The 20,000-nt window shown below is 41.8% G+C and overlaps 1 protein-coding gene across 2 annotated transcripts in view; it reads left to right on the top strand.

The window, feature by feature from the left end:
* LOC128703686 (uncharacterized) overlaps window positions 1-20,000 on the top strand; it is a 353,634-nt gene that overhangs the window by 291,605 nt on the left and 42,029 nt on the right. For both annotated transcript variants that reach the window (XM_070101247.1, XM_070101248.1), the window contains exon 3: window positions 11,689-11,763. In XM_070101247.1, coding sequence (XP_069957348.1) covers window positions 11,689-11,763 — 75 coding nt within the window. The remainder of the gene's footprint in view (window positions 1-11,688; window positions 11,764-20,000) is intronic.

Below are 20,000 nucleotides of genomic sequence, written 5' to 3'. Positions count from 1 at the left end.
GACACACCATACGAAGCTGAGAGGCTGAACAGGAAGGAAGGAGATATGAAATATGCTAAGGTCCTATCAGCCTGCAAAGAAGGGCCAGGGAGTGGAAGGGAAGAGCAGATGGGTGCAGATGGAGAGGGAGATAGGTCGAATGCTGAGGCACAACCATGCTACCAAGAGCCACTGGAAAAATCAAGAGAGAAAATGACCACATACAGACAGGAACCAGAGTCACAGAGGGAGAGGCAATGGGAGGAGGAAAGGGCAAAATCAGTGTTTATCCATGGGCTTCGGGAGAGAGAGGAAAGGACACACACTGAAAGACGGCAGGAAGAAAGAAAGGAGATTGAGAAAATCATCATGGAAATAGGGGGAGAAGACATGGATGAGATTGTAAATTTTCAGAGAATAGGGGGGTACTTGAAGGGGAGAAACCGACCGATCAAGCTGATTCTCAGGACAGAAACAGTGCGGAACAGGATCCTCCAAGAAAAACCACGGTTGAGAAGCTCGGAAGAGTACAAGAAGGTATTCCTAGACAGAGACAGAACACAAAAAGAGAGACAGCAGCTGAGAGAGAGGACAAAAAAGCGAAAGGAGCTAGGAAAGGAGACAAGGATGGAACCAGCAGAGGTCAGTCAGAGTAGAACAGAGCAGCAAGAGCAAGCACACACACAACTATCCTCAGAACCCCACAACCTATCACACCATCCCAACACACAATACAATCCATACCCACAGCTTCCACCCAACCCCCAACCATAGAATCCCACAGTATGCTACCAGGTATCCCACCCCCACAGGCCCCCCAAACCACAGTGTTGGAAAGGAAACTGAAGGTATGGTACACAAACGCTGATGGAATAACAAACAAGTGGGAGGAGTGGCACGAAAGAGTCAAAGAGGCATCACCAGACATCATAGCAATCACAGAAACCAAGCTTACAGGTATGATAACAGATGCCATCTTCCCAATGGGATACCAGATCCTGAGGAAAGACAGAAGGAACGGGGGGGGAGGAGTGGCATTGCTGATCAAACACCGATGGAATTTTGATGAGCTGGAGAGAGGAGACAACGGAGAAGAAAGTGATTGCATAGCGGGAACGCTTCACTCTGGAGGTCCCAAGGTGATAATTGCAGTGATGTATAACCCACCACAGAACAGCAGGAGGCCAAGGCAAGAGTATGACGAGATCATTAGAGCGATGGTTGACACACTGGCTGCAGTGGCCAGAAGAGCTCATACATGCAGGGCAAAGCTCCTGATCATGGGCGACTTTAACCACAAGGAGATCGAATGGGAGAACTTGGAGCCACATGGGGGCCAAGATACATGGAGGGTTAAGATGATGGAGGTGGTACTGGAAAACTTCATCTACCAACACGTAAGGGACACTACAAGAGAGAGAGGAGAGGATGAACCAGCAAGACTGGACTTAGTATTCACCTTGAGTAGTGCAGATATTGAGGACATCACATATGAAAGACCCCTTGGGGCCAGCGATCATGTGGTTTTGAGCTTCGAATACACAGTAGAGCTACAAGTGGAGGGGGAAGCAGGAAGGCCAGGACGAATGAAACCAAACTACAGGAAAGGGGACTACACAGGAATGAGGAACTTCCTGAATGAGGTTCAGTGGGACAGAGAACTGGCAGGGAAACCAGTTAATGAGATGATGGAATATGTAGTCACAATGTGCAAGGAGGCTGAGGAGAGGTTTGTACCCAAGGGTAACAGGAATAATGAAAAAGCCAGGATGAGCCCATGGTTCACTCAAAGATGCAAGGAGGCAAAAACCAAGTGTGCTAGGGAATGGAAGAAATATAGAAGGCAAAGGACCCAGGAGAATAAGGAGAGCAGTCGTAGAGCCAGAAACGAATATGCACAGATAAGAAGGGAGGCCCAACGTCAATATGAAAACGACATAGCAGCAAAAGCCAAATCTGACCCGAAGCTGTTATACAGCCACATCAGGAAGAAAACAACCGTCAAGGACTAGGAAATCAGGCTAAGGAAGGAAGGAGGAGAGACAACAAGAAATGACGGTGAAGTATGTGAGGAACTCAACAAGAGATTCAAAGAAGTGTTCACAGAGGAGACAGAAGGGTCTCCAGAAAGACGGAGAGGTGGGGTACACCACCATGTGCTGGACACAGTACACACAACCGAGGAAGAAGTGAAGAGGCTTCTGAGTGAGCTAGATACCTCAAAGGCAATGGGGCCAGATAACATCTCTCCATGGGTCCTGAGAGAGGGAGCAGAGGCGCTATGTGTACCCCTAACAACAATATTCAATACATCTATCGAAACAGGGAGATTGCCTGAGGCATGGAAGACAGCAAATGTGGTACCAATCTTTAAAAAAGGAGACAGACATGAAGCACTAAACTACAGACCAGTGTCACTGACATGTATAGCATGCAAAATCATGGAAAAGATTGTCAGGAGAAGAATGGTGGAACATCTAGAAAGGAATGATCTCATCACCAGCAGACAACATGGTTTCAGAGACGGGAAATCCTGTGTCACAAACCTACTGGAGTTCTATGACATGGTGACAGCAGTAAGACAAGAGAGAGAGGGGTGGGTGGATTGCATTTTCTTAGACTGCAAGAAGGCGTTTGACACAGTACCACACAAGCGATTAGTGCAAAAACTGGAGGACCAAGCGGGAATAACAGGGAAGGCACTGCAATGGATCAGGGAATACTTGTCAGGAAGACAGCAGCGAGTAATGGTACGAGGCGAGGTGTCAGAGTGGGCACCTGTGACCAGCGGGGTCCCACAGGGGTCAGTCCTAGGACCAGTGCTGTTTCTGGTATTTGTGAACGACATGACGGAAGGAATAAACTCCGAGGTGTCACTGTTTGCAGATGACGTGAAGTTGATAAGAAGAGTTCATTCGATCGAAGACCAGGCAGAAATACAAAGGGATCTGGACAGGCTGCAGACCTGGTCCAGCAAATGGCTCCTGGAGTTCAATCCCACCAGCAAGGGAAGGGCAAAGAAGACCGCAGATGGAGTACAGTCTAGGGGGTCAGAGACTACAAACATCACTCAAGGAAAAAGATCTTGGGGTGAGTATAACACCAGGCACATCTGAAGCGCACATCAACCAAATAACTGCTGCAGCATATGGGCACCTGGCAAACCTCAGAACAGCATTCCGACATCTTAATAAGGAATCATTCAGGACCCTGTACACCGTGTACGTTAGGCCCATATTGGAGTATGCGGCACCAGTTTGGAACCCACACCTAGCCAAGCATGTAAAGAAACTAGAGAAAGTGCAAAGGTTTGCAACAAGACTAGTCCCAGAGCTAAGAGGTATGTCCTATGAGGAGAGGTTAAGGGAAATCAACCTGACGACACTGGAGGACAGGAGAGATAGGGGGGACATGATAACGACTTACAAAATACTGAGAGGAATTGACAAGGTGGACAAAGACAGGATGTTCCAGAGACTGGACACAGTAACAAGGGGACACAGTTGGAAGTTGAAGACACAGATGAATCAAAGGGATGTTAGGAAGTATTTCTTCAGCCACAGAGTAGTCAGTAAGTGGAATAGTTTGGGAAGCGATGTAGTGGAGGCAGGATCCATACATAGCTTTAAGCTCATGGTTCAGGGAGAGTGACCTAGTAGCGACCAGGAGCTTGGACTCGACCCCTGCAACCTCAACTAGGTGAGTACAACTTGGTGAGTACACATATATACATATATGTGTGTGTGTAAACACAACATCTAAGTGGCACCTACGTCTCATATACATAAGGGTCATATTGGGAAGCCTCATTGAGGAGTTCTTGGGAAACTACTCAAAAAATGCATAAAAACGGGTTTTGCAAAGTTGTTAAAAAAAAGTTTACAGAGAGAAAGTGATTTTAAAAAGTTGTGTGTACGATATAAAGAAGTTTTGAGGAAGAGGAGGAGATAGTGAAAGAAGTAGAGACAGTGAAAGAAGTAGAGACAGTGAAAGAAGTAGAGACAGTGAAAGAAGTAGAGACAGTGAAAGAAGTAGAGGCAGTGAAAGAAGTAGAGGTAATGAAAGAAGTAGAGGCAGTGAAAGAAGTAGAGGCAGTGAAAGAAGTAGAGGATGTGAAAGAAGTAGAGGTAATGAAAGAAGTAGAGGCAGTGAAAGAAGTAGAGGCAGTGAAAGAAGTAGAGACAGTGAAAGAAGTAGAGACAGTGAAAGAAGTAGAGACAGTGAAAGAAGTAGAGACAGTGAAAGAAGTAGAGGCAGTGAAAGAAGTAGAGACAGTGAAAGAAGTAGAGGCAGTGAAAGAAGTAGAGGCAGTGAAAGAAGTAGAGACAGTGAAAGAAGTAGAGACAGTGAAAGAAGTAGAGACAGTGAAAGAAGTAGAGACAGTGAAAGAAGTAGAGGCAGTGAAAGAAGTAGAGGTAATGAAAGAAGTAGAGGCAGTGAAAGAAGTAGAGGCAGTGAAAGAAGTAGAGGCAGTGAAAGAAGTAGAGGCAGTGAAAGAAGTAGAGGTAATGAAAGAAGTAGAGGCAGTGAAAGAAGTAGAGGCAGTGAAAGAAGTAGAGGCAGTGAAAGAAGTAGAGACAGTGAAAGAAGTAGAGACAGTGAAAGAAGTAGAGACAGTGAAAGAAGTAGAGACAGTGAAAGAAGTAGAGACAGTGAAAGAAGTAGAGACAGTGAAAGAAGTAGAGACAGTGAAAGAAGTAGAGGCAGTGAAAGAAGTAGAGGTAATGAAAGAAGTAGAGGCAGTGAAAGAAGTAGAGGCAGTGAAAGAAGTAGAGGCAGTGAAAGAAGTAGAGGCAGTGAAAGAAGTAGAGGTAATGAAAGAAGTAGAGGCAGTGAAAGAAGTAGAGGCAGTGAAAGAAGTAGAGGCAGTGAAAGAAGTAGAGACAGTGAAAGAAGTAGAGACAGTGAAAGAAGTAGAGACAGTGAAAGAAGTAGAGACAGTGAAAGAAGTAGAGGCAGTGAAAGAAGTAGAGGTAATGAAAGAAGTAGAGGCAGTGAAAGAAGTAGAGGCAGTGAAAGAAGTAGAGGCAGTGAAAGAAGTAGAGGTAATGAAAGAAGTAGAGGCAGTGAAAGAAGTAGAGGCAGTGAAAGAAGTAGAGGCAGTGAAAGAAGTAGAGGCAGTGAAAGAAGTAGAGGCAGTGAAAGAAGTAGAGGCAGTGAAAGAAGTAGAGGCAGTGAAAGAAGTAAAGGCAATGAAAGAAGTAGAGGCAGTGAAAGAAGTAGAGGCAGTGAAAGAAGTAGAGGCAATGAAAGAAGTAGAGATAATGAAAGAAGTAGAGGCAGTGAAAGAAGTAGAGGCAGTGAAAGAAGTAGAGGCAGTGAAAGAAGTAGAGGCAGTGAAAGAAGTAGAGGCAATGAAAGAAGTAGAGGCAGTGAAAGAAGTAGAGGTAATGAAAGAAGTAGAGGCAGTGAAAGAAGTAGAGGTAATGAAAGAAGTAGAGGCAGTGAAAGAAGTAGAGGTAATGAAAGAAGTAGAGTCAGTGAAAGAAGTAGAGGTAATGAAAGAAGTAGAGGCAGTGAAAAAAGTAGAGGTAATGAAAGAAGTAGAGGCAGTGAAAGAAGTAGAGGCAGTGAAAGAAGTAGAGGCAATGAAAGAAGTAGAGGCAGTGAAAGAAGTAGAGGCAGTGAAAGAAGTAGAGGCAATGAAAGAAGTAGAGGTAATGAAAGAAGTAGAGGCAGTGAAAGAAGTAGAGGCAGTGAAAGAAGTAGAGGCAGTGAAAGAAGTAAAGGCAGTGAAAGAAGTAGAGGCAGTGAAAAAAGAAATAGAGGCAGTGAAAGAAGTAGAGGCAATGAAAGAAGTAGAGGTAATGAAAGAAGTAGAGGCAGTGAAAGAAGTAGAGGCAGTGAAAGAAGTAGAGGCAGTGAAAGAAGTAAAGGCAGTGAAAGAAGTAGAGGCAGTGAAAAAATAAATAGAGGCAGTGAAAGAAGAGGCGGAGGCAGTGAAAGAAGTAGAGGCAGTGAAAGAAGTAGAGGCAGTGAAAGAAGTAGAGGCAGTGAAAGAAGTAGAGGCAGTGAAAGAAGTAGAGGCAGTGAAAGAAGTAGAGGCAGTGAAAGAAGTAGAGGCAGTGAAAGAAGTAGAGGCAGTGAAAGAAGTAGAGGCAGTGAAAAAAGTAGAGGCAGTGAAAGAAGTAGAGGCAGTGAAAGAAGTAGAGGCAGTGAAAGAAGTAGAGGCAATGAAAGAAGTAGAGGTAATGAAAGAAGTAGAGGCAGTGAAAAAAGTAGAGGCAGTGAAAGAAGTAAAGGCAGTGAAAGAAGTAGAGGCAGTGAAAGAAGTAGAGGCAATGAAAGAAGTAGAGGCAGTGAAAGACGTAGAGGCAGTGAAAGAAGTAGAGGCAGTGAAAGAAGTAAAGGCAGTGAAAGAAGTAGAGGCAGTGAAAAAAGAAATAGAGGCAGTGAAAGAAGTAGAGGCAGTGAAAGAAGAGGCGGAGGCAGTGAAAGAAGTAGAGACAGTGAAAGAAGTAGAGGCAATGAAAGAAGTAGAGGCAGTGAAAGTAGAGGCAGTTAAAGAAGTAGAGGAAGTGAAAGAAGTAGAGGCAATGAAAGAAGTAGAGGCAATGAAAGAAGTAGAGGCAATAAAAGAAGTAGAGGCAATGAAAGAAGTAGAGGCAGTGAAAAAAGAAGTAGAGGCAGTGAAAGAAGAGGCGGAGGCAGTGAAAGAAGTAGAGGCAGTGAAAGAAGTAGAGGCAGTGAAAGAAGTAGAGGCAGTGAAAAAAGAAGTAGAGGCAGTGAAAGAAGAGGCGGAGGCAGTGAAAGAAGTAGAGGCAATGAAAGAAGTAGAGGCAGTGAAAAAAGAAGTAGAGGCAGTGAAAGAAGAGGCGGAGGCACTGAAAGAAGAAGTGGAGGCAGTAAAAGAAGTATAGGCAGTGAAAGAAGTAGAGGCAGTGAAAGAAGTAGAGGCAGTGAAAGGTGCTTCACTAAGAGGTTTACCATCATAAACAAAGGTGCTACACTAAGAGGTTTACCATCATAAACAAAGGTGCTACACTAAGAGGTTTACCATCATAAACAAAGGTGCTTCACTAAGAGGTTTACCATCATAAACAAAGGTGCTTCACTAAGAGGTTTACCATCATAAACAAAGGTGCTACACTAAGAGGTTTACCATCATAAACAAAGGTGCTACACTAAGAGGTTTACCATCATAAACAAAGGTGCTACACTAAGAGGTTTACCATCATAAACAAAGGTGCTACACTAAGAGGTTTACCATCATAAACAAAGGTGCTACACTAAGAGGTTTACCATCATAAACAAAGGTGCTACACTAAGAGGTTTACCATCATAAACAAAGGTGCTACACTAAGAGGTTTACCATCATAAACAAAGGTGCTACACTAAGAGGTTTACCATCATAAACAAAGGTGCTACACTAAGAGGTTTACCATCATAAACAAAGGTGCTTCACTAAGAGGTTTACCATCATAAACAAAGGTGCTACACTAAGAGGTTTACCATCATAAACAAAGGTGCTACACTAAGAGGTTTACCATCATAAACAAAGGTGCTACACTAAGAGGTTTACCATCATAAACAAAGGTGCTACACTAAGAGGTTTACCATCATAAACAAAGGTGCTACACTAAGAGGTTTACCATCATAAACAAAGGTGCTACACTAAGAGGTTTATCATCATAAACAAAGGTGCTACACCATCATAAACAAAGGTGCTACACTAAGAGGTTTACCATCATAAACAAAGGTGCTTCACTAAGAGGTTTACCATCATAAACAAAGGTGCTTCACAAAGAGGTTTACCATCATAAACAAAGGTGCTACACTAAGAGGTTTACCATCATAAACAAAGGTGCTTCACTAAGAGGTTTACCATCATAAACAAAGGTGCTTCACTAAGAGGTTTACCATCATAAACAAAGGTGCTACACTAAGAGGTTTACCATCATAAACAAAGGTGCTTCACTAAGAGGTTTATCATCATAAACAAAGGTGCTTCACTAAGAGGTTTACCATCAAAAACAAAGGTGCTACACTAAGAGGTTTATCATCATAAACAAAGGTGCTACACTAAGAGGTTTACCATCATAAACAAAGGTGCTACACTAAGAGGTTTACCATCATAAACAAAGGTGCTTCACTAAGAGGTTTACCATCATAAACAAAGGTGCTACACTAAGAGGTTTACCATCATAAACAAAGGTGCTACACTAAGAGGTTTACCATCATAAACAAAGGTGCTACACTAAGAGGTTTACCATCATAAACAAAGGTGATACACTAAGAGGTTTACCATCATAAACAAAGGTGCTTCACTAAGAGGTTTACCATCATAAACAAAGGTGCTACACTAAGAGGTTTACCATCATAAACAAAGGTGCTACACTAAGAGGTTTACCATCATAAACAAAGGTGCTTCACTAAGAGGTTTACCATCATAAACAAAGGTGCTACACTAAGAGGTTTACCATCATAAACAAAGGTGCTTCACTAAGAGGTTTACCATCATAAACAAAGGTGCTACACTAAGAGGTTTACCATCATAAACAAAGGTGCTACACTAAGAGGTTTACCATCATAAACAAAGGTGCTACACTAAGAGGTTTACCATCATAAACAAAGGTGCTACACTAAGAGGTTTACCATCATAAACAAAGGTGCTACACTAAGAGGTTTACCATCATAAACAAAGGTGCTACACTAAGAGGTTTACCATCATAAACAAAGGTGCTACACTAAGAGGTTTACCATCATAAACAAAGGTGCTACACTAAGAGGTTTACCATCATAAACAAAGGTGCTACACTAAGAGGTTTACCATCATAAACAAAGGTGCTACACTAAGAGGTTTACCATCATAAACAAAGGTGCTACACTAAGAGGTTTACCATCATAAACAAAGGTGCTACACTAAGAGGTTTACCATCATAAACAAAGGTGCTACACTAAGAGGTTTACCATCATAAACAAAGGTGCTACACTAAGAGGTTTACCATCATAAACAAAGGTGCTACACTAAGAGGTTTACCATCATAAACAAAGGTGCTACACTAAGAGGTTTACCATCATAAACAAAGGTGCTACACTAAGAGGTTTACCATCATAAACAAAGGTGCTACACTAAGAGGTTTACCATCATAAACAAAGGTGCTACACTAAGAGGTTTACCATCATAAACAAAGGTGCTTCACTAAGAGGTTTACCATCATAAACAAAGGTGCTACACTAAGAGGTTTACCATCATAAACAAAGGTGCTACACTAAGAGGTTTACCAACATAAACAAAACAAAGGTGCTACACTAAGAGGTTTACCATCATAAACAAAGGTGCTACACTAAGAGGTTTACCATCATAAACAAAGGTGCTACACTAAGAGGTTTACCATCATAAACAAAGGTGCTACACTAAGAGGTTTACCACTAAACAAAGGTGCTACACTAAGAGGTTTACCATCATAAACAAAGGTGCTACACTAAGAGGTTTACCATCATAAACAAAGGTGCTACACTAAGAGGTTTACCATCATAAACAAAGGTGTTTACCATCATAAACAAAGGTGCTTCACTAAGAGGTTTACCATCATAAACAAAGTGTGTTTACCATCATAAACAAAGGTGCTACACTAAGAGGTTTACCATCATAAACAAAGGTGCTACACTAAGAGGTTTACCATCATAAACAAAGGTAAGAGGCAAAGGTGCTACACTAAGAGGTTTACCATCATAAACAAAGGTTACTAAGAGGTTTATCATCATAAACAAAGGTGCTACACTAAGAGGTTTACCATCATAAACAAAGGTGTGCAAAGGTGCTACACTAAGAGGTTTACCATCCAAATCATAAGAGGTTTAATCAAACAAAGGTGCTTCACAAAGAGGTTTACCATCATAAACAAAGGTGCTACACTAAGAGGTTTACCATCATAAACAAAGGTGCTTCACTAAGAGGTTTACCATCATAAACAAAGGTGCTTCACTAAGAGGTTTACCATCATAAACAAAGGTGCTACACTAAGAGGTTTACCATCATAAACAAAGGTGCTTCACTAAGAGGTTTATCATCATAAACAAAGGTGCTTCACTAAGAGGTTTACCATCAAAAACAAAGGTGCTACACTAAGAGGTTTATCATCATAAACAAAGGTGCTACACTAAGAGGTTTACCATCATAAACAAAGGTGCTACACTAAGAGGTTTACCATCATAAACAAAGGTGCTTCACTAAGAGGTTTACCATCATAAACAAAGGTGCTACACTAAGAGGTTTACCATCATAAACAAAGGTGCTACACTAAGAGGTTTACCATCATAAACAAAGGTGCTACACTAAGAGGTTTACCATCATAAACAAAGGTGATACACTAAGAGGTTTACCATCATAAACAAAGGTGCTTCACTAAGAGGTTTACCATCATAAACAAAGGTGCTACACTAAGAGGTTTACCATCATAAACAAAGGTGATACACTAAGAGGTTTACCATCATAAACAAAGGTGCTTCACTAAGAGGTTTACCATCATAAACAAAGGTGCTACACTAAGAGGTTTACCATCATAAACAAAGGTGCTTCACTAAGAGGTTTACCATCATAAACAAAGGTGCTACACTAAGAGGTTTACCATCATAAACAAAGGTGCTACACTAAGAGGTTTACCATCATAAACAAAGGTGCTACACTAAGAGGTTTACCATCATAAACAAAGGTGCTACACTAAGAGGTTTACCATCATAAACAAAGGTGCTTCACTAAGAGGTTTACCATCATAAACAAAGGTGCTACACTAAGAGGTTTACCATCATAAACAAAGGTGCTACACTAAGAGGTTTACCATCATAAACAAAGGTGCTTCACTAAGAGATTTACCATCATAAACAAAGGTGCTACACTAAGAGGTTTACCATCATAAACAAAGGTGCTACACTAAGAGGTTTACCATCATAAACAAAGGTGCTACACTAAGAGGTTTACCATCATAAACAAAGGTGCTACACTAAGAGGTTTACCATCATAAACAAAGGTGCTACACTAAGAGGTTTACCATCATAAACAAAGGTGCTACACTAAGAGGTTTACCATCATAAACAAAGGTGCTACACTAAGAGGTTTACCATCATAAACAAAGGTGCTACACTAAGAGGTTTACCATCATAAACAAAGGTGCTACACTAAGAGGTTTACCATCATAAACAAAGGTGCTACACTAAGAGGTTTACCATCATAAACAAAGGTGCTACACTAAGAGGTTTACCATCATAAACAAAGGTGCTTCACTAAGAGGTTTACCATCATAAACAAAGGTGCTACACTAAGAGGTTTACCATCATAAACAAAGGTGCTACACTAAGAGGTTTACCATCATAAACAAAGGTGCTTCACTAAGAGGTTTACCATCATAAACAAAGGTGCTACACTAAGAGGTTTACCATCATAAACAAAGGTGCTACACTAAGAGGTTTACCATCATAAACAAAGGTGCTTCACTAAGAGGTTTACCATCATAAACAAAGGTGCTACACTAAGAGGTTTACCATCATAAACAAAGGTGCTACACTAAGAGGTTTACCATCATAAACAAAGGTGCTTCACTAAGAGGTTTACCATCATAAACAAAGGTGCTACACTAAGAGGTTTACCATCATAAACAAAGGTGCTACACTAAGAGGTTTACCATCATAAACAAAGGTGCTACACTAAGAGGTTTACCATCATAAACAAAGGTGCTTCACTAAGAGTGATAAAGTTGTCTTTATTTCCAGGAAGTAACATCGTGGGCAAGTTCACCCAGAGTGTCAAGAGGATCGTGCAAGAGGTCAAAGAGGAAGGTGTTCCAGGTAAGTTCAAGAGGTCAGAGATGTTCCAGGTAAGTTCAAGAGGTCAGACGTGTTCCAGGTAAGTGCAAGAGATCAGAGATGTTCCAGGTAAGTGCAAGAGGTCAGAGGTGTTCCAGGTAAGTGCAAGAGATCAGAGATGTTCCAGGTAAGTGCAAGAGGTCAGAGGTGTTCCAGGTAAGTGCAAGAGGTCAGAGATGTTCCAGGTAAGTTCAAGAGGTCAGAGGTGTTCCAGGTAAGTTCAAGAGGTCAGAGATGTTCCAGGTAAGTGCAAGAGGTCAGAGGTGTTCCAGGTAAGTTCAAGAGGTCAGAGGTGTTCCAGGTAAGTTCAAGAGGTCACAGGTGTTCCAGGTAAGTTCAAGAGGTCAGAGATGTTCCAGGTAAGTTCAAGAGGTCAGAGGTGTTCCAGGTAAGTTCAAGAGGTCACAGGTGTTCCAGGTAAGTGCAAGAGGTCACAGGTGTTCCAGGTAAGTGCAAGAGGTCAGAGATGTTCCAGGTAAGTTCAAGAGGTCAGAGGTGGTCCAGGTAAGTGCAAGAGGTCAGAGATGTTCCAGGTAAGTTCAAGAGGTCAGAGGTGGTCCAGGTAAGTTCAAGAGGTCAGAGATGTTCCAGGTAAGTGCAAGAGGTCAGAGATGTTCCAGGTAAGTTCAAGAGGTCAGAGGTGGTCCAGGTAAGTTCAAGAGATCAGAGATGTTCCAGGTAAGTTCAAGAGGTCAGAGGTGTTCCAGGTAAGTTCAAGAGATCAGAGATGTTCCAGGTAAGTGCAAGAGGTCAGAGATGTTCCAGGTAAGTTCAAGAGGTCAGAGATGTTCCAGGTAAGTGCAAGAGATCAGAGATGTTCCAGGTAAGTTCAAGAGGTCAGAGATGTTCCAGGTAAGTTCAAGAGATCAGAGATGTTCCAGGTAAGTGCAAGAGATCAGAGATGTTCCAGGTAAGTTCAAGAGGTCAGAGATGTTCCAGGTAAGTGCAAGAGGTCACAGGTGTTCCAGGTAAGTGCAAGAGGTCAGAGATGTTCCAGGTAAGTTCAAGAGGTCAGAGATGTTCCAGGTAAGTGCAAGAGGTCAGAGGTGTTCCAGGTAAGTGCAAGAGATCAGAGATGTTCCAGGTAAATTCAAGAGGTCACAGGTGTTCCAGGTAAGTGCAAGAGGTCAGAGTTGTTCCAGGTAAGTGCAAGAGATCAGAGATGTTCCAGGTAAGTTCAAGAGGTCACAGGTGTTCCAGGTAAGTGCAAGAGGTCACAGGTGTTCCAGGTAAGTGCAAGAGGTCAGAGATGTTCCAGGTAAGTTCAAGAGGTCAGAGATGTTCCAGGTAAGTGCAAGAGGTCAGAGATGTTCCAGGTAAGTGCAAGAGATCAGAGATGTTCCAGGTAAATTCAAGAGGTCACAGGTGTTCCAGGTAAGTGCAAGAGGTCACAGGTGTTCCAGGTAAGTGCAAGAGGTCAGAGATGTTCCAGGTAAGTTCAAGAGGTCAGAGATGTTCCAGGTAAATTCAAGAGGTCAGAGATGTTCCAGGTAAGTGCAAGAGGTCACAGGTGTTCCAGGTAAGTGCAAGAGGTCACAGGTGTTCCAGGTAAGTGCAAGAGGTCACAGGTGTTCCAGGTAAGTTTAAGAGGTCAAAGAGGAAGGGCTTCCAGGTAAGTTCACTTTATTCTAAGTAGGAAAAACTTATCATGCACGTTTCGCCCAAATTTGACCTTTATAACCTATAAAGGAACTTTATAACCCACAGTGGTGGTTTATAACCCACAGTTATGGTTTATAACCCACAGTGGTGGTTTATAACCCACAGTTATGGTTTATAACCCACAGTTATGGTTTATAACCCACAGTGGTGGTTTATAACCCACAGTTATGGTTTATAACCCACAGTGGTGGTTTATAACCCACAGTTATGGTTTATAACCCACAGTGGTGGTTTATAACCCACAGTTGTGGTTTATAACCCACAGTGGGGGTTTATAACCCACATTGGTGGTTTATAACCCACAGTGGTGGTTTATAACCCACAGTGGTGGTTTATAACCCACAGTGGGGGTTTATAACCCACATTGGTGGTTTATAACCCACAGTGGGGGTTTATAACCCACAGTGGGGGGTTATAACCCACATTGGTGGTTTATAACCCACAGTGGTGGTTTATAACCCACAGTGGGGGTTTATAAACCACATTGGTGGTTTATAACCCACAGTGGTGGTTTATAGCCCACAGTGGTGGTTTATAGCCCACAGTGGGGGTTTATAACCCACAGTGGTGGTTTATAACCCACAGTGGTGGTTTATAACCCACAGTGGTGGTTTATAACCCACAGTGGTGGTTTGTAACCCACAGTGGTGGTTTATAACCCACAGTGGTGGTTTGTAACCCACAGTGGTGGTTTATAACCCACAGTGGTGGTTTATAACCCACAGTGGTGGTTTATAGCCCACAGTGGGGGTTTATAACCCACAGTGGGGGTTTATAACCCACAGTGGTGGTTTATAACCCACAGTGGTGGTTTATAACCCACAGTGGTGGTTTATAACCCACAGTGGGGGTTTATAACCCACATTGGTGGTTTATAACCCACAGTGGGGGTTTATAACCCACATTGGTGGTTTATAACCCACAGTGGGGGTTTATGGGGGTTTATAACCCACATAACCCACAGTGGGGGTTTATAACCCACATTGGTGGTTTATAACCCACAGTGGTGGTTTATAGCCCACAGTGGGGGGTTATAACCCACATTGGTGGTTTATAACCCACAGTGGTGGTTTATAGCCCACAGTGGGTGTTTATAACCCACAGTGGTGGTTTATAACCCACAGTGGGGGTTTATAACCCACATTGGTGGTTTATAACCCACATTGGTGGTTTATAATCCACAGTGGTGGTTTATAACCCACAGTGGTGGTTTATAACCCACAGTGGTGGTTTATAACACACACTGGTGGTTTATAACCCACAGTGGTGGTTTATAACCCACAGTGGTGGTTTTTAACCCACAGTGGTGGTTTATAGCCCACAGTGGGGGTTTATAACCCACATTGGTGGTTTATAACCCACAGTGGGGGTTTATAACCCACAGTGGTGGTTTATAACCCACAGTGGGGGTTTATAACCCACATTGGTGGTTTATAACCCACAGTGGTGGTTTATAACCCACAGTGGTGGTTTATAACCCACAGTGGTGGTTTATAACCCACAGTGGTGGTTTATAACCCACAGTGGTGGTTTAATAACCCACAGTGGTGGTTTATAGCCCACAGTGGGGGTTTATAACCCACAGTGGTGGTTTATAACACACATTGGTGGTTTATAACCCACAGTGGTGGTTTATAACCCACAGTGGTGGTTTATAACCCACAGTGGGGGTTTATAACCCACAGTGGTGGTTTATAACCCACAGTGGTGGTTTATAACCCACAGTGGTGGTTTATAACCCACAGTGGTGGTTTATAGCCCACAGTGGGGGTTTATAACCCACAGTGGTGGTTTATAACACACATTGGTGGTTTATAACCCACAGTGGTGGTTTATAACCCACAGTGGTGGTTTATAGCCCACAGTGGAGGTTTATAACCCACAGTGGGGGTTTATAACCCACAGTGGTGGTTTATAGCCCACAGTGGGGGTTTATAACCCACAGTGGTGGTTTATAACCCACAGTGGTGGTTTATAGCCCACAGTAGGGGTTTATAACCCACAGTAGGGGTTTATAACCCACAGTTGTGGTTTATAGCCCACAGTGGGGGTTTATAACCCACAGTGGTGGTTTATAACCCACAGTGGGGGTTTATAACCCACAGTGGTGGTTTATAACACACATTGGTGGTTTATAACCCACAGTGGTGGTTTATAACCCACAGTGGTGGTTTATAGCCCACACTGGGGGTTTATAACCCACAGTGGTGGTTTATAACCCACATTGGTGGTTTATAGCCCACAGTAGGGGTTTATAACCCACAGTAGGGGTTTATAACCCACAGTGGTGGTTTATAACCCACAGTGGTGGTTTATAACCCACAGTGGTGGTTTATAACCCACAGTGGTGGTTTATAGCCCACAGTGGGGGTTTATAACCCACATTGGTGGTTTATAACCCACAGTGGTGGTTTATAGCCCACAGTGGTGGTTTATAGCCCACAGTGGTGGTTTATAACCCACAGTGGTGGTTTATAACCCACAGTGGTGGTTTATAGCCCACAGTAGGGGTTTATAACCCACATTGGTGGTTTATAACCCACAGTGGTGGTTTATAACCCACAGTGGTGGTTTATAGCCCACAGTAGGGGTTTACAACCCACATTGGTGGTTTATAACCCACAGTGGTGGTTTTTAACCCACATAGGTTGTTTATAACCCACAGTTTTAGTTTATAATCCACAGTGGTGGTTTATAACCCACATAGGTGGTTTATAACCCACATAGGTTGTTTATAACCCACAGTTTTAGTTTATAACCCACAGTGGTGGTTTATAACCCACATAGGTTGTTTATAACCCACAGTTTTAGTTTATAACCCACAGTGGTGGTTTATAACCCACAGTTTCAGTTTATAACCCACAGTGGTGGTTTATAACCCACAGTGGTGGGTCAATCTTACAACTTCACCTGCTGTCAGTCTTACAACTTCACCTGCTGTCAGTCTTACAGCTTCACCTGCTGTCAGTCTTACAACTTCACCTGCTGTCAGTCTTACAGTTTCACCTGCTGTCAGTCTTACTCTGCTATAATTCTCTTAACAAAAAAAATGTTTGCATATAGCGTTCGTGTTGCATCTCTTGCCTCGGAGTCTCGTTTCCCTTTTCTTCGAGTTATTGACTTTTAAATAGTTATCTGAATATATATTTGAGAGCGAGAGAGAGAGAGAGAGAGAGAGAGAGTAACGTGACCCCAATTACCATAGCGTTGGAGGTTGACCTGGAATATCTGACACAAGGGTCAGCTGATCTAACAATGTCAGGTGTGAGTGATACCTCAGCTGTGTACTGACTTACCCACACATTAAGCGGTGAAGGAAGGGACAGATGAAGGAAGTGAAGGAGAGATGGAGAAATTGAAGAAAAAATGAAGGAATTGAGGGAGAGATGGAGAAATTGAGGAAGAAATGAAGGAATTGAGGGGGAGATGAAGGAAGGCAGGGAGAGATGGAGAAATTGAGGAAGAAATGAAGGAATTGAGGGAGAGATGATAGAAGTGAAAGAGAGACGAAGGAAGGGAGGCAGAGATGACGGAAGGGAGCAAGATATAGAGAAAAGCAAGAAAAATGAAGCATAAAAATCAGATAAATAGAGAAAATGGGGAGAAATAGGAGGGACAGAAAAAATTCAGAGGTAGGAATATTATATATATATATATATATATATATATATATATATATATATATATATATATTATATATATATTATATACTTTATATATATATATAATAGGCAGAATTTGCGATCTTGGCTTAAATAACAACGCTCATCTTGCCATATAGGACATTTGAAAATTTGTGTATGCAGTAATTTCCCCAAAATCATTCTGAACCTAACGAACAAAATATGTTTCACTGTGTTTGTTTAGTATTAAATTATTGTAAGCTGTATAGCCCTTGTGGCTTAGCGCTTCTTTTTTGATTATAATAATAATAATAATAATAAATTATTGTAAACAAATCTAAAATATATTTAGTTGGGTTAGGCTAAAATAAATTGTTCTTGTTATAATAAGGTTAGGTAAGTTTTCTAAGATTCTTTTGGTGCAAAATTATAAATTAACATTAATGAAAAAAAAATATATCTTTAAACGTATAAGAGAAAATTTTAGAAAAGACTTACTTTTAAATGAGTTATTGCTAACTGACCAGTTTTACATATTCGGCACGACATATATATATATATATATATATATATATATATATATATATATATATATATATATATATATATGTATATGTATATATATATATATGTATATATATATATATATATATATATATATATATGTATGTATATATATATATATATATTATTTTATTATTATTATCACACCGGCCGATTCCCACCAAGGCAGGGTGGCCCGAAAAAGAAAAACTTTCACCATCATTCACTCCATCACTGTCTTGCCAGAAGGGTGCTTTACACTACAGTTTTTAAACTGCAACATTAACACCCCTCCTTCAGAGTGCAGGCACTGTACTTCCCATCTCCAGGACTCAAGTCCGGCCTGCCGGTTTCCCTGAACCCCTTCATAAATGTTACTTTGCTCACACTCCAACAGCACGTCAAGTATTAAAAACCATTTCTCTCCATTCACTCCTATCAAACACGCTCACGCATGCCTGCTGGAAGTCCAAGCCCCTCGCACACAAAACCTCCTTTACCCCCTCCCTCCAACCTTTCCTAGGCCGACATTGCCCTCAAACATGACATCTACACTGCGTCCAGTCTTCTCGCTGCAACATTCATCACCCATGCTTCACACCCATATAAGAGCGTTGGTAAAACTATACTCTCATACATTCCCCTCTTTGCCTCCAAGGACAAAGTTCTTTGTCTCCACAGACTCCTAAGTGCACCACTCACTCTTTTTCCCTCATCAATTCTATGATTCACCTCATCTTTCATAGACCCATCTGCTGACACGTCCACTCCCAAATATCTGAATACATTCACCTCCTCCATACTCTCTCCCTCCAATCTGATATCCAATCTTTCATCACCTAATCTTTTTGTTATCCTCATAACCTTACTCTTTCCTGTATTCACTTTTAATTTTCTTCTTTTGCACACCCTACCAAATTCATCCACCAATCTCTGCAACTTCTCTTCAGAATCTCCCAAGAGCACAGTGTCATCAGCAAAGAGCAACTGTGACAACTCGCACTTTATGTGTGATTCTTTATCTTTTAACTCCACGCCTCTTGCCAAGACCCTCGCATTTACTTCTCTTACAACCCCATCTATAAATATATTAAACAACCACGGTGACATCACACATCCTTGTCCAAGGCCTATTTTTACTGGGAAATAATTTCCCTCTTTCCTACATACTCTAAATTGAGCCTCACTATCCTCGTAAATACTCTTCACTGCTTTCAGTAACCTACCTCCTACACCATACACCTGCAACATCTGCCACATTGCCCCCTTATCCACCCTGTCATGCGCCTTTTCTAAATCCATAAATGCCACAAAGACCTCTTTAGCCTTATCTAAATACTGTTTACATATATGTTTCACTGTAAACACCTGGTCCACACACCCCCTACCTTTCCTAAAGCCTCCTTGTTCATCTGCTATCCTATTCTCCGTCTTACTCTTAATTCTTTCAATAATAACTCTACCATACACTTTACAAGGTATACTCAACAGACTTATCCCCCTATAATTTTTGCACTCTCTTTTGTCCCCTTGCCTTTATACAAAGGAACTATGCATGCTCTCTGCCAATCCCTAGGTACCTTACCCTCTTCCATACATTTATTAAATAATTGCACCAGCCACTCGAAAACTATATCCTCACCTGCTTTTAACATTTCTATCTTTATCCCATCAATCCCGGCTGCCTTACCCCCTTTCATTTTACCTACTGCCTCACGAACTTTCCCCACACTCACAACTGGCTCTTCCTCCCTCCTACAAGATGTTATTCCTCCTTGCCCTATACACGAAATCACAGCTTCCCTATCTTCATCAACATTTAACAATTCCTCAAAATATTCCCTCCATCTTCCCAATACCTCTAACTCTCCATTTAATAACTCTCCTCTCCTATTTTTAACCGACAAATCCATTTGTTCTCTAGGCTTCCTTAACTTGTTAATCTCACTCCAAAACTTTTTCTTATTTTCAACAAAATTTGTTGATAACATCTCACCCACTCTCTCATTTGCTCTCTTTTTACATTGCTTCACCACTCTCTTAACCTCTCTCTTTTTCTCCATATACTCTTCCCTCCTTGCATCACTTCTAGTTTGTAAAAACTTCTCATATGCTAACTTTTTCTCCCTTACTACTCTCTTTACATCATCATTCCACCAATCGCTCCTCTTCCCTCCCGCACCCACTTTCCTGTAACCACAAACTTCTGCTGAACACACTAACACTACATTTTTAAACCTACCCCATACCTCTTCGACCCCATTTCCTATGCTCTCATTAGCCCATCTATCCTCCAATAGCTGTTTATATCTTACCCTAACTGCCTCCTCTTTTAGTTTATAAACCTTCACCTCTCTCTTCCCTGATGCTTCTATTCTCCTTGTATCCCAT

Source organism: Cherax quadricarinatus, chromosome 76 (assembly GCF_038502225.1).
Source record: "Cherax quadricarinatus isolate ZL_2023a chromosome 76, ASM3850222v1, whole genome shotgun sequence".
In the NCBI taxonomy this organism is placed as follows: domain Eukaryota; kingdom Metazoa; phylum Arthropoda; class Malacostraca; order Decapoda; family Parastacidae; genus Cherax; species Cherax quadricarinatus.
Note: the sequence above shows the minus strand (reverse complement) of the source record. Positions and strands in the feature narration are given on the sequence as shown.